We start from the raw sequence: 15,792 nt of genomic DNA on the forward strand, positions 1-15,792 counted from the left end.
CTGCTCCCTTCAGTTTCAGTGGGTGTGAGGCAGCTCCCTATATGGTTCCCGCCAATTTCTTTCATTTCTAGCTTTGCAATGGAGACATCGAAATTGTCCGCAATATGGCGGGAGCTATATAACACCTATGGTTTGCCACGCGAAGCTGCTTCTGTGTGGTTTGCATTGTTGTTTTACAGAACCAATAAGGCAGCAGTTGTCTATATTAAGCAAGTGATGGAAGACACTGCTGTTTTATCAACTATTTTGCACTTTTAAGTGTTTTAAGACTACTCCATGTCATTGTGCTGGAAGGGAAATGAGATGGATTCACTATAAAGTATTCATTGTTCCTCTGGGTCCGCAGGTTTGTAGGAAGGAAATCGGTGGTCGGTCAGCGGGGTGGGTGGGTAGAATCATTTGACTTCCTGTGGTTTTCCTTGTTTCTTTTGCTGCTAACTGCTGATTTGAAAAGCTGTTGTGGTTTATATAAGGATGCTATTGTGGTTTATATAATTATGCAGTGTGTCGGAAACATCACAACTTCTCCCAGATTAGAATTAACAGTGTAATTCTTCTAATATGTGGTGTTACAGTTGAATTTAAGGACATTTCCCCACCCCCATTTACTTCTGCAGGAGCCGTGGGACGCTCAACACATTCCTGCACTGTTCTCTGCTTTCTGTGGCCTTTTGGTTGCCCTTTCATACCATCTCAGTAGGCAAAGTAGCGACCCGTCTGTTTTAATGTAAGTCATCAGCAAATCCTTCTATAGATCTTTGTCACTGTGGCTTATATTGATGCTCCTGTAAAATTAACAGAAATGGAATGATGTGGCTTTGATCTGTGTGGTGAGCATACCTGTGGAAGGAAAACCATCAGGAAAACCAGAAGCGAGAGGGTTCCTTGAGGTTAGAAACCATTGTGCTCGATTATTTTTGGTTAGATCCAGAAAGTCAATTCTTACATTTTTATGAGGGGGGGAAATAGCAGGCTTCTTTCTTTAGGAGGACTTTAGGAATCTGTCTAGATGTGCTAGATCCTGGGCTGTCTAGATCCTGGGTTGGGACATTAAGAGTGCAGCTATATGACGTGTGACTTGACAAACGGTGTCTTGACGCGCTGATCACAGTGATGCACTGGGAAGCCCAAATCTGCTCAGATTTTGCACAAGAATGGAATAAAAACCCATTATAGCTCTTTAAAATTCCCCCAAAAGTACAAACATGTTTCCCCTTGTTGAAAATGTACCCACTTTTCATTCATGCTTATTTACAAAAAAAAAAGCTCCTGCATTTTACTTTAAGTGAGGAGTTTTGTGTCCTTGAAATCTTTGCTTGCTTGCCTTGTACAGTATCTAATCTCCTCTAATACCTTTAATCACATCTCTGCAGTTCGAACTGCTCTTAAATATCTTGTTTGGGATTAAAACACTTATTTCTGATATTTAAAAAGCATCAAATATTCATGGACTAACCACGATTAAAGTGCATAATCCTATTCCCTCCCCCAAATTACTTTGAACTAAATTAAAGGGTATTCAAGGGATTGCAAATGTTCAGATGAGATGCAGTGCCATAAAGATGAAAAAGAAGTTGGAACACAAAACTGAATTTGAAATTAGCATTCCCGCCCCCCATTGATACAGCAGTTCTTAACCTCTTAATTATGACTGGTTGAAAGAAAAGAAACACTAACATTAAGTATAATTTTGCAAAACCCTTAAATCAATTCTCAAATTGTTTTCAGGTTATTTTCTCTAGTGCATTTAAAAAATAATAATTAAAAATGTAGGTGCTAAGGATGTGGTGGCAAACTCACACCTTGAAAATGATACTGATTTGCCTCTTATGTTGTGCTTATTTAACTCCTTTTTGCTCAATCTCCACACAGCCAATTAACCATTGCACAAGGGAGAGAGTGGGGATGAAACCGTTGGTCCTGACTGCACAGACCCCATCTCTGCATCCCACCATGTGTCATGGCCTGGATGCTTGCATGGAGAGTCTGCTGTACCTGAATAGGCTCCCGAGACAATGCAGAACCCTGATCCTCCAGGTTTCTTATTTCATGGGGAACATCTGCCTCTCCCCATATAAACCATCCCAGACTCTGTGGTCATCATCCGAGACCCTTCTTTGTGTTCCTCTCCATGTGGGATCTGTAGGGTGGCAACACAAGAAAGGGCCTTTTCTGTAGTGGCTCCTCATTTGTGGAAGTTTCTCCCCAGGGAGGTTCTCCTGGAACCTTCATTATATCTTTTTAGGCAACAGCTGAAAGCATTCCTCTTCAACCAGGCCTTTGGCTGATTAATACCTTTTAAATGTATCTTTGGGAAAGGGGGGGTATTGCTTTGTTGTTGTTGTTTAATTATTTACTTGCGTTCTTACCTTGTATTTTATTCTGTGATCTGCCCTGATGAGGGGTGGTATCTAAATTTAATAAATATAAATAAATACAACCTCCTTGTGGGTACCATTGTTGACTTTCCGTCCCTGACACACAGAGGGCTGCAGGAACAGTGACACGAGGCACATGGGAAGCCAATGGCTGCATCTCTGCTCTCCCCCTTATATGATGGTAATCCCAGTTGGGGGGGGGCAGGGAGAAAATAGCTATACTTGTACCCAGACCAGTCCTGTAGTGTTGGCCTGTTAGTCATGAGCAGTCACTCTCAGCCAGATCCTGAAATACCTCCATGTGATGGTCTGCTGAGTGGTGATGATTTTCTGTCATGGGTCACCGTAGCACATCAGAGACTGGGTGGGGCTCACATATTTTTGTAGTGGCTTTCCCTTGTTTTACCCAGACGAGTTAGAAAACATAGCCACTAATGCCTAGTTTGCCCTATAAATAGCTCATTTACAAGCTGTTATATGAAAATGTCCTAACGAGGGGTTTTTTGTGTGTTTTTTAAACCAGGTCTCTTATTCAGTGTAAATATTTCCCTCACTTTCTGCATCAACATTTGGAAGATTCACAAACTGATCCGCTACCCGAGAAGATGAGAGAGTCAGTGGTAGGTTTTGTTTCTTTGTTTTTACGGGGAGCCCATGCAAAGGCGTCATCTGAAATCCCACAACCATGCTGTGATATTATTTCACACACAAAGTGTCAAGATGTCTGGTCAAATTATTTAAATCTCTAGCAGAGAAGCAAGTCTGGGGTAGAGCTGCGAATTGCTTCAGATGAATGACAGTGGAAGAAAGAAAGGCTTTAGGGACGACAAGGCTGCTTTCCTCGCTCTTAACTTTTCCTCCTTTGGCACGTAGACGGAAGTCGCTGGGATTCTTCAGCACTGAGGGTGTTGCAAAATTGCATCTTGTGTGAATGGAAATCATTATGTCTTCCATGAGAAAATTAACAGGACTTGCATATGACGCTTGTGGTTAAAACAGGCATTATCCGGGGTGTTTATTAGAAACAGAACCTTAAAGCAGTCATGTTGGGTCTCTGATTTTGCTCAGAACAGCAGTGAAGGCTGAAAGGGGTTTAGCTTTCCCTTCCTGTGCCACTTCTCCAATCTAAATGTGCTCCTCCAGAACTGTTAGCTCATTATGAAAAAAGCACATGCACAATGTCGGTCCCTGTACCTAGTGATAGAGAGGCTTGCATGCAGTGATAGAGAGGCTTGCATGCAGAAGGTCCCAGGCAGCACTGGGGAATACCCCTATCTGAAACCCTGAAGAGCCTCTAGCATTCATTGCAGACGAGGGGGTAGAAATAGTGCAAGGCCCGAAATCACATGAGAATCCTTCACGAGTAAAGAAAGCCCCCATACCTTTGCTCTCAAATGAGTAGAATGCTATTAAGGCACCAGGTGATGCATTGGAGGGGATGGGGTTTGGCAGCATGCCATTGCCCTCCTAGTGTGTGTGACATGTGAGGAGGACAAATTCCTGTGTGCTTTGTATGTGTGCATGGAAAGTCATGTCCACCACTGGCGTTTGGCACCTGGAAAGTTGGCTAGGAGGGTTTAGCGCCCTCAGGCCCCCAAATAAAAATTTCCCCCAGTCCTACAGTAGTTAGTTCTAGGCTAGAGGGACCAATTTGCTAGTCTGGCACAGAGTCCTATATTCTTACCTATATTTTTCCACACTAAGATTAGTGGGAAGGATTTTAGATGGAGAAAACAGGTGTGTCAACAGGTTAAACAGCCGCTTCCCTCCACTGCTGTATTAATAAAAATTGAAGGCCCCTGAGGATACTTTGCATCCCCTGCTTTGTTTCTTTTTAACTTCAATAATAGACCCCCCCACTTCACACCCTTCTTTTGTCAACTTACGACAAGCTGCTTTAAACTCACTCAGCGAATGCTGCTACACGCCAACCCAATCGCCATAAGCACTGCAAGATTCCAGGGGTTATAGGTGTGCCTTAACCCATCCAGGGCTTGTTTTCCTTTTGGACAAATGAGGCATAGCCAAGACCCTGGTGTCTTTAGGATATATGGCTTATTTACACATATATACAACCTGAACCTAGAGGGGCTCACAGCACTAGCACCCAAAAAGGTCCCTGCTCCTTCCATAGCTTCAGCCTTTCACTCAGATAGACAGCAAGCATCATCATGCCCTGCTCCTCTCCAGTTTACATTTCTGCTACTGGTCTGAACCCTCTGCTTTTATCCCCTGAGGGATAAAAATGTGTTGTCTAGATTTGGGGGTTATAGGTAGTGTTGTGTGTGTTTTAAATACTACTATTGTTAATGTTTTTATATGCTGTTACTTGCCCTGGATCTCTTCTCTCTGGTGAAAGGTGAATTAAAAAGTAATGAATTATATTATATTATTATTATATTATATTATATTATATATTATTATATTATATTATATTATATTATATTATATTATATTATATTATATTATATTATATTATATTATATATTATATTATATATTATATTATATTATATTATATTATATTATATTATATTATATTATATTATATTATATTATATTATATTATATTATATTATATTATATTATATTATTATAATGTAATTAATAAATGATGCAGCCCTACCACGAAGCAGCACGAGACAGCCACTTCAGGTAGCTGACATTGTTAGTTCAAGTAATTAGAAAGTAAAGTAATAAATTGAAATATTTATTCCCAGAGGTAGGGAGAAGGCCTTGTGGGATTTTCTGCCTCAGGTACCAAAGTAGCTTGACACATCAACTTTCAACTGCGGAGGTGGTTGCTATATTGCCTGAGGTAGCAAAAACTCTTGAACCAGCCCTGGATTCCTCCAGAATTCATTAAAGGGCATTTCTTGACAACTCTAACAGCTACAGACACAATTCCTGCTCCTCTACTTAAGTTTGTAATAGATACCGTTAATGGGACTGACACTAGCATCCAAGAGTTAGCAGAAATCCTCACGTCACAGCAGTTGCCTCATTTTGTGTCCATGAAATGATTTTTCTATTTATTCCAAAGTCCTGTCCACGTGGCAACTTCCTGCACTTCTGATTGGGTACTGTGGACCAAACAGGGATTGCAGAAAAGACCTTGGAAAAGGCATATTCCTTCCCCTTGCATCTTCAGACCCAGATTCAACCTTCAAGATATTTGTAAATCAAGCATCCCCTTAAGTGCTGACTATGGTGAATTGAACAATATTTTGCAGTGCCCAACCACACTTGAATATAACTTGGTTTACAAGTTACAGCTTCCCTTAAGTTGGATTTATGTCCCTTGTGGCTTGCAGAGTCAAGCTGCATCAAGTAATATTGTTAAATGTTGAATTGAAGTTGGCATGTGAAAAAGTAATATAACATATGTGTGTTCCTGCCTATCTAGCCTGATGATTTCAGTTTGGTAATAAGGAATGTAATAGCTAACGTGTTACACATTTGTATATGCACACACAGAGAGAGTATAGAATTATATGGATGATATTTATTTTTAAGTTGGGTGCCTTGAAATCAATACCATTTGAGCTGAAGATAATTGGTCCACTCTTCAGGATGAATCTAGAGGGATTTACTATTTAAAATAAGCCTCTCTGATTCCCCTCCAAATTAGCAATAACTTAGCACTGCATTTTCCAGTGACCTTTGCTACATTTTTGTTGCTTGAATGGCACTGTAACAATTGTCAGCCTTGGTGACTGGAATCAACAAGGCGGCTGCATTGGATAATTAACCACTCAACTTGGAGAATGGAACTTCCTAGCTTTATAATTAATTTCATAGGCATCCACATGGTTGATTACAGCATTAACCAGCAGCCTAAGGGTATTCATGTGTTACATTCAGACTCTAACTTCCTTCCTGGACTGTAGCAGTAGTGGAGAATCACAGCTCCAAAAAACAAATCAAACCACAATTAAATGCAAAAAGAAGAATTGCATAGTTCTCTCAGATTTGAGAAGGGTGGTATGAAATTGGCATTTTCTTTGTAGAAGGTTAGTTTAGATAGTCTAAACTATCAAAAATTGCAACCCAAATCCCATCAGGCTCGTTTTTACTGGGGGGTTTCCTCCCTTCCTGTTATACATATTCCAAACACAGTGGGCTGAATCTATAGTCACCCTGCTGCATCTACACTGTTGGATTCTGTTTTGCATATCTATTGGTATAACACCATGGATGGGAATGTGCATTACTATCTGATTTGTAAAGCAAATGAGAATATGCCTCTCACCAACAATATGCAATGCAGCAATGCAGTGCAGTTCCAGATCACATCAGTGGATACAAATTTCAGTGCAAATGTGCATCGCTCCATCTCCAATAAATCTTGATTCCTGTGGGAGAGAAAACAATGTTGTAGGTGCAAACCCTAATTGGTGGGCTTTGGTGGTGTTTCCAAGGGTGTTGGTGGCATACCTACTATTTTTATGCTTGGGGGGGTTTGGTTGTGTGTTTTTCTGCTTCTGGGCTTAGCACATGCACAGTATAGAGGCCATTTGTTCCACTGCCAGAGTATACTGAATTCTTGAGACTATGCAATTGTTCTGCCCTTTTGTTTCCATTTTCTGTTGCTCTTCCCGACTGGCATCAAGATTACTAGATGTGGCTATACTTCTCTATGCTCATTAGAGGGCTGATATAAATAGTATTATTATTATATTACATAACGTTACGCTTTAGGATAAATAAAGCAGCAAAGCTTCAGCCAAGGAGGCAATAAATAAGTGTTTCATTCGTGCTGTGAAGCTTTATCCTAACAGTAACCCTGTCCCTTAGGCTAAGTTGAGAGAAAGTGATTAGCCAACGTGAACTTTATGGCTGATTGGGGGATTCACACCCAGGTCTCCTGAACTCCTAGTTTGACTCCGCTCGACCCACTAAGCACTGCTCCTGTACAATTCCCATGCATCTCAGAGGATGTGTGTGTGTGTGAGAGAGAGAGATAGAGGGAGGGAGGGGTTTCCTGTGTTAGAGATACTGTATTTTTCGCTCTACAGGACGCACCCGACCATAGGACACACCTTGTTTTAGAGGGGAGAACAAGAAAAAAAATCTCCCCCTCTCTGCTCAGCACCCCTTCAGCAAAGCGGTAGGAGAAATGGAGCCCCTTCAATTTCTCCTCCCGCTTGACTGAAGGGGCACTGTGCAGCTCTCCCTCTCTGCTGAAGCCAGGAGAGTCTTGCTCTCCCGGCTTCAGCAAAAGGAACCCGAAGCCTCCGGAGTGCAGCGGGAGCTCCTGCTGCGCTCTGGAGGCTTCAGGCAGCTATCCCTGAAGCCTGGAGAGTGAGAGGGGTCAGTGCACACCGACCCCTCTCGCTCTCCAGGCTTCAGCGAAAGCAACGTGAAGCCTCCGGAGTGCGGAGGGAGCGCTCCCTCTGCGCTTCAGAGGCTTTGTGTTGCTATCGCTGAAGCCAAGGAGCCTGCATTAGCTCCATAGGACACACACACTTCCCCTTAATTTTTGGAGGGGAAAAAGTGCGTCCTATAGAGCGAAAAATATGGTAACTAGTGTAACACTTTGCCAACTTTTTTTACCTGAACATCAACTGGGGAGTGCTTTCATTCAGGGCTTGCCCACATTTTTGGGTGACCCATGGGCATATTTTTGGGGTCCCAAGACACATTTGCGAACTGGAGAAGCTGTTGTAGTTGGCTCACACCCACCCAACCAACCAAACACTGCAGTCTATTATGTTGGCTACAGCAGAATGCCTTTTTTCAGGCCCCATTTCAGCCTGAGGGGTTGTGGCGGGAGGGGACCCTGCGGGTGCCAGGGAAGGCCTCTGCCTGCGTGGATGCCATGCTGGCAACCCCTTCTTTGAGCAGTGACTGATGTGAATTTCATTGCAACTGTCAACTTCTGAAGATGGAGTAGCTTCATTTAGCAAGTCAAATTGGTCTTAACTTGAGTTTGATCATTTTAAAATTATATTCACAGAGGGAAACCTTGAAATCAGATCTCATTGTGTGCTCCGTGGCGGCTGTGCTGTCTTTTGCAGTCAGTGCCAGTACTGTTTTCTTGTCATTAGGGGTAGGTATTCCTTTCTTCTACATTATTTCCTAAGATATTGTCTCTGTTATTCAAAGCAAGGAGAACTCATTATAGGCCATTATGGAAGACACATTAGCAGGCGAAGGAATATTTGCTTGTGAGTGGTACTGGGAGTTTTGTATCACTTCACACATAGGAAAATCCAGTTTTTAAATATGAGGTGCGCTGCACTAAGATGTTTTTTGGCCATGGTGACGCAAAGCCTCTGGTACAAATTGGCTGAGCTACTGTAATGCTTTGGAAAGTTTATGAGCATTCAGAATACTGAGAAAACCTGCCAGCTATAGGATACTCGTGACAGTCAGGCTTCCGTGAGTTGAAGTGAAAGGTTTTTGCCAAGAAAAGCCTGCCACAGTGTAAGGACAGGAGGTTCCCTAGAGCCCTCAGCACTAGGGAGGAGTTGGGGGAAAGTCCTGTTGTGCTAGTGGATGCAGCTAGCTTATCTTTTAGCATTATGTCCAAATAAAGCAATTGTATGGAGTGTTTATGTGCCACTATTAGCAGTGGCCAGGTGACAGTGTCATGCACTCCAAGATCATAACCATTTCAGGTGATCTTCACATCTTGGCCATAGTGTGTCAACCAATTGTTGTAGCCCTTATTTTCTGACTTCCATTCATATTTATCATGGAAGCAATTTCTATATACTGCCTGAAGCATTCCTTGCGCTTCAGCCTTGTATCTGGCATATTCTGATTTTCTATTGGCATTCCGTTAAAAAAGACACTTTCTGTGTTTTATGACCCAGCACAACAGACTCCTTAGGCTGTGAATGTGCAAAAAACCAAACAAACCCAAACAAAAAGTGCACGCGCGCGCACACACACACACACACACACACAGAGAGAGAGAGAGAACAAGTTTAGCAAAGGCGAGTGAAACACTACAGCAACCTTTCTCTTCTCTTGAACTAAAATATAAGTAAATACTGTAAAATATAAGTAAATAAAGCACATGGTAAAGAGTAACTGAGAGACAGGAGAGTTTGCTTTCGTTTCCTCAGTCCCACATCTGCCTATACAAGCATATGTTTTCCAAAATAAAAATGGGCAAATGTTGAATGGAAACAGCAATACAAAAAATCATGCGGTTTTTTTAAAAAAACTATATATATTATAGTGCTTAATATATTGTTTTTAAATGAGATTTGGTTTCTCCCCCCCCCCCTTTTCTTCTCCTTTCAACTCAGCCATTCCTCAGCATTGTGCTTTATGCTTTAGCGTGGACTGTGGGATTCATAACACACTACCTAATTCCTCAGCTTCGCAAGCACCATCCATGGCTGTGGATCTCCCACCCGATCCTTAAAAATAAAGAATACCAGCAGAGAGAGTTAAGAGGTGTGTAAAAGCTTCTTCTTCTTCTTTTAAGAAAAAAGTTTTAAGTGACACTGTCTATATGTGCTTTACATTATAATGATTTTTGTGTACATCAGCGAGAGTAATCATTCACAGAATACAAAGGGAAATGAAAACAGGCAGATTGTGGCAAAGTCAATTGTTGGGCACAAGAACAATAGCATATCAGGGATCAGACAGAAGCCTCTCTGAATGTGCTGTTGAGACACCAAGAGGAGGGAGAGACAGAATCTATCTGATCCTGAATATTCTCTTTGCCCATTCCAGTGATATTACTCAAAGTGGACTCTTGCAGATAAATTTGTATATATATGTATATCTCTTTTAAAAAACAACCTGTATCAAAGGCGTTTAAAAATTTACGATATAAAAACCATACAATAAAAGCATTAAAAAGTTCAAAAAGAATATAAAAGCAAAAACATTAAAAACTTTTAAAAAGTCAATTGATTCCCCTGTGGACTCCATTCTGAATAGAACTCCCATGGATCATGTAAACACCCCCCCCCATTTTTCATTACTAATTCTTGTTAGATTGTTTCCCATTGCATTTAACTCGGTTGTTGCTATGTATCTTTGAAAACCTCAAACTAAATATTGCAAGAAAGCAATGTTGCAAAATCGGATGCATTTTGACCTACCAAGCTCTTCCTTAGGGTATTCCTGTAAGCACATCCAGCAATCGCATTTGTGTGCAGATTCCTGATTCAGGTGATAGCAGTCAGATTGCTGCCTGCGCTTGTGGGAAGGAAGCATAAGGAAACAGGTCAGGGGTGAGAGGCAGCAAGACAGGTGAGCCATCCCTCTTCCTGCTGAATTTGTCTACCCTCTCTCTGTGTGTGATGATCCTGGATCATGGCTTGTTTTTACCTTTGACTGGAGATAAGTAAAACACACACAACAATTTATGAAAGTATATTTGAACAAATAAAGTTTGACAATAGAAAGTAGCATTGCTGAATTGCTGAAACTGGGTTTCTTGTGGTTGCTTTTCTTCCTTTCTTTTTGTATATCCGTTCAGCATTCCGACTGCTGTCAGGGATGGTAATTTGCTGTTCTCTCAGTGACCTCAACCCACTGAGCCCTGCTGCTATGCAATTTCCTAGAGGCCTGGCAGAGATTCATAAAGAACTAAGTGGCATAAACGGATATTGTGTTGTAGTAGTGGATGACAAGTTTCTCCCTTTGTTTAGAACAACCTTTACAACCTGCATCCTCTATTTATGTCAGCCAAGTAACCTGAGCGCTTGTAGTTGTTCTGGTCTTTGACGTTAGTTTTGTCCAATTTATCAGGAAGCTATTTATATGAAGTCAGACCATTGGTCCATGTGGCTCAGTGTTGCCTGCTCTGATTGGCCGCAACTCTCCAAGGTTTCAGGCAGGGAGTCTAGCTGGATATGGCAGAGACTGAACCTGGAACCTTTTGCATGCAAAGCAGGCGCTTTGCTGGGGAAGCTGTAGTCCTTCTCCAAGCTTCTTACAATCTTAAAAAGAAACAAGAACAAAAAACCCACTGCATGCTGATTAATGAGTTTAATGCAGTATGTGCAACCCATATTTTTAAAATGCATCTCAGTGTTTAAATTTCTGGCAGAATTCTTTTTCAGATATTTGGATGCAAAATAAAGTTCAGGTGGCATGAATACACTGTGATTTAAATTTCCTGCCCTGTAGTGTCGTGAGGAACATTATATTTGAGTTTTTTAAAAAGTCATATTGTGGGTATTTTGGAATTGCTATCTTCAGCAGGTGGTGTCTGGAGACTTCATTCCAGTTCTCCTAGAAATCTGTTGGCTGGGAGCCAGCTTGTCTTTGGATAACCCTCACTTTTTCTTTGCTCCAATTAAGAAACTTGCTGTCAACTTTTGATGGGTCTGTGCTTTAATCACTCTCAATGTGTGTTTTTGACGTGTTTGAAGATAAGAACGCCAAGACAGTAGGTCTCGTCTGTGACCTCAGTCTCTTCTTGAAACCAATCCAACAACTAGATACTCTGCAGAGAAACATATTTATAAGATGCATTATTTAAATAATAAAAATATGCATTATAATATTAAGTGTCTTTGGCAGGAGGGTGTTGCATGGAAATATATTTGCAGAACAATCAATCTCGAAAGATCGTCTTTGATACCAAAATGTACTGAAGAATTTCTAGTTTTTTACATTTATTACAGAATGACATAGAGAGAGTAAAGGAAGGGCAGGTCTCCTTCATTGGTTTAATTCCAGATGAAAATAAAATGCTAACAGCCAGTGAGCGTTAGAAATGACTTTGCATTCTGGCATTGCTTACATTTATGACCCAGCCTTCTGATGCAATCTTCTGGACTTTGTTTTCATACTAGCAGACCAGGATTGTAATGCACTCCACCAAAAACTTTATTCTTATATGGCATAAGATTCAACTCTGTTCCCCCCCCCAAAAAAAAGAATTCTTCCAAAGACAACAATTTTATCTAAGCTATGATTTGTGCCCAGGTTGGAAACCAAGTGTGTTTCAAGCTAAGGGTTACCTGGCTCAGTTCAGAAGGTACTGTAAAATGTTAAGTACTAGAAGAAGAAAACTACCTGCAACCAATGTATCTTTGAACAAGAATTTGACTCTCTGATTTGAAATAGTCACCCCAGCTTAAGATGTGTTGGGTTTCCTGCCTGCTTAATAACTTCCCACCTGCTATTGCTATTGACCTGCCTTCTCTGATGTTTTTGCTGTTGCATTGCTATTCACATATAGTGCTATGGCTTGTGCATCCCCTTAGTTAAAGCTAGTTTTCTTCACTGCAATTTTCTGTTGCTTCTAGAACTGCTGTTAAATCTGCATTCTTATGGAGCTCTGATCTAATTACATATGCAATACTGACCAGGGATCCAACGCTTAATCAACTTCTAGTTGCTCATATGAATCCAATGTCCCTTTGGAGTTCCACTTTGGTATCCTAGCACATTTCAGATTTTGATGAGAGATCAACACACACACACCCCATCAGAGCCAATTTTGGCATTCACATTCCATGTGATAAATGAATAAATCAGCTAATGCCATGTGTGAGACAGATGAGCTATACCCTGTTATGCATGGCAAGAGTTTTGACATCACTTTGTTTTGAAATGTTCAGGTGCTGCCCATTTAATGTGGTTTGAAAGACTCTATGTGTGGCTTCAGTGTTTTGAAAAGTACATCTTGTATCCGGCAATAATACTGAATGCCCTCACCAATGACGCCTTCTCAATCAGCAAATACAAGAGGCTGACTCCACAGTAAGTTACTTAAATGTTATGATACATTATTTGTAGAATTAAGAGCTGGACAATATCATTTATGCATCTGGTCTACCATTCAGGCTTCCACAACTTGTGACCTGCCTCTCCTAAACTGCTGTCACCTATAGCAGCCATTATTTGTAACTGGAGAGGTTCTTGATGTCTCTCCTGCCTCTCCCTCCAGGTTGGCCTACCCATTGGCCGCATTGAGACCTTTGCATCAGATGGTGCGACAGGAAAGGCAATGGATTTATGTGCCCTCACCCCACTAACTCACCACTGTTGAGTGTTGTTGGAGTGCTCCTTTGCTGAAAGTGGGTCTGTCCAGTGGGGCCTCTTCCTTGGAAGTGCTTTTCCCCAGAATGAGGTATGCTGAGCAAGGTGGCCTCAGAGATTTGTCCATCCACACACACATGGGGCCATAGGCGCTCTGCTTCAGGTGGAAATATGTCTTGCACTAACCCTGGCCATGCAGACAGCATGAGCCTGAACCTGGTGGGCTGCCATATGTGGCTGGAGGATAGCATTTCTTCTTCCCCTTGCCCTTCCTTCTTGGTCTTCATTCTTCTCCCGGGATGCCAAACCCAGCAAGTGCTCTCATCACGTTGGAGCATGCCTGCCAGTGAGTTCAGAACTCATCTTATCTGTGTTGCTTTCAAAACTGAAAGTACGGATGAGAGAAGAAGCTCTGACAGCCTCCAAAAGAGTTTCTGACATTTCATTCACAGGGCAACATTTAGCTGATTGTTTGGAGTAGCGAACCTAAAGATCTGCTTGAAGGGACATGGAGCCAAGAATAAGTGAACCTAAAGATCTGCTTGAAGGGACATGGAGCAAAGAATAAGTGCCTTTTAGATTCATATCCACCGAAATCCATCCAGGCTGAAAATCCCGAATGAACAACCAGAGCACAACATGTATCAAGGTCTTAAAAAAACTGGCACATGTCGCTCATTGGAGAAGACATTCTGAAACCTCGCGGCTTGTTTTCATTTAATTTGAAGATAGTGGCAGCATCACAGTTCCTTTATGAAACAACGTGTGCAGGATTTGCATCAATAACTTATCTCAGGAATGGGGAAACCTGTGGCCCTCTAGATGCTGCTGGACTCCTACCCCTGTCCTCCCTCACCATTAGCAGTGTGGCTGGTGCTTATGGGAGTTGCAGCCCAATAACTTCTTTAGACCTCAATTTCCCCATCACTGCTTTACCATCCCTTCTCTGAGGTGACATAATTCCCACTTGGCTGATTTCAGTAGTCAACCCATACAGTAGTTTGTTTCCATGGATGAAAGGTGCCCTGAAACTCCTAGTACATCCCTTTGGGAATGGGTCAGGCAAGCTTCTATTACAAAAGGAAATTGCTTGGTTCACTGAGGTAAAAATAACTAAAACTGAACACATTTGCAATCTTATATGAAAGTCAAGGAAGGGCAACCCCCTTCACAGTGAACCCCTGTTTTTCTGCTACCCCAATTGGTAGTTCCCTGCCCCATTTGTGCAAGAGGCTTGTGACCTTCCTCCATTCTTTTCAGTGCCACAGCCTGCTTTTTCTACAGTGTGCTGTTTACTTTATTAACATAAGGAAGATTTCAAAGAGGGTACGCAATGCCTATATGTATATAGCAATATGTCTATTAACCTAGGAGCAATTATTATGTAATCTTTATTGGGAAACTGCATTTTAAAAATAAAATTATTTTCCACAGCAAAAATGGATCAATGTACAAATAAAGGTGTAAAACAAAGAGCACAATGCCTACTAAAAGATAGAAGCAAGAATTCTGGGAAGTTTGCCAACTATCTTTCTTTATGTTCTAATTTTCTAGTACTTAACAGTATGTTGACACCAAAACTGTTATAATGATTAATGATCTCTGAAAACATATAACGCTGTGCTTTCAGCAGGGAAATCAGTTTAATTCATGGGTACATCTTTCAGATATGTTATACATATACTAGATAAGGACACCAGCCTTTTAAATCGTTATTTATTTGAAATTTGTTCCAAAGGATTCAGGGGAAGTTGTGTTCTACCATTTCATCTTAATTCTTTCAATAGACTTGTGTGGTTGAGCTGGGAAATAGTGACTGGCCCAAAATCATCCAGTGGGCTAAAAGGCAGAGCAGAAATTTGAATCTGCATATCCTGCTTAATGCTGCCCATTGTGCAGCACTTTCTCCTCTCTTCCTTTCCCTTGTAGTCCTTTCATGTGCTCCCAAACTCTGCTTTGGGACATTCTTCAACCCTCGAGCAGATTTGGGGGGCACCCAGGGAGGGAGAAGAAGAATGGGAAGTCACATCATGCAAGTGAAAGTCTGGTCACATGATGAAGTCTGGTCAAGGAAATTGCCGATGTTATCTCAGTGCCTCTGTCTATTATCTGTGAGAATTATTGGAGAACAGAGGAGGTTCCTGCAGACTGGAAGTGGGCAGATGTTGTCCCGATTTTCAAAAGGGGGGTGGGGAGAAGACCCAGCCAGTCAGCTTGATGTCAATACCAGGAAAGGTCCTAGAACAGATAATTAAACATTTGATCTGTGATTACTAAGACCCAGCATGGGTTTCTCAAAGACAAGTCATGCCAGACAAACCCAAAGAGTGCTCACTAATGGTTCCTCGTCATCCTGGAAAAAAGTGACAAGTGAGGTGTTGCAGGGTTCTGTCCTGGGCCCGTTGTTGTTCAACATCTTTATAAATGACTTGGATGAAGGAATTGAG

At 41.5% G+C, this 15,792-nt stretch overlaps 1 protein-coding gene across 2 annotated transcripts in view; it reads left to right on the plus strand.

Annotated features, from left to right (window-relative positions):
• The window catches only part of PCNX2 (pecanex 2), a 116,857-nt gene that overhangs the window by 44,822 nt on the left and 56,243 nt on the right, over positions 1 to 15,792 (plus strand). For both annotated transcript variants that reach the window (XM_082214952.1, XM_082214951.1), the window contains exons 16-20: positions 618 to 727; positions 2,902 to 2,998; positions 8,337 to 8,429; positions 9,640 to 9,790; positions 12,925 to 13,066. In XM_082214952.1, coding sequence (XP_082071078.1) covers positions 618 to 727; positions 2,902 to 2,998; positions 8,337 to 8,429; positions 9,640 to 9,790; positions 12,925 to 13,066 — 593 coding nt within the window. The remainder of the gene's footprint in view (positions 1 to 617; positions 728 to 2,901; positions 2,999 to 8,336; positions 8,430 to 9,639; positions 9,791 to 12,924; positions 13,067 to 15,792) is intronic.

This window comes from Podarcis vaucheri (genome assembly GCF_965113315.1).
Source record: "Podarcis vaucheri genome assembly, chromosome: 3".
NCBI lineage: Eukaryota > Metazoa > Chordata > Lepidosauria > Squamata > Lacertidae > Podarcis > Podarcis vaucheri.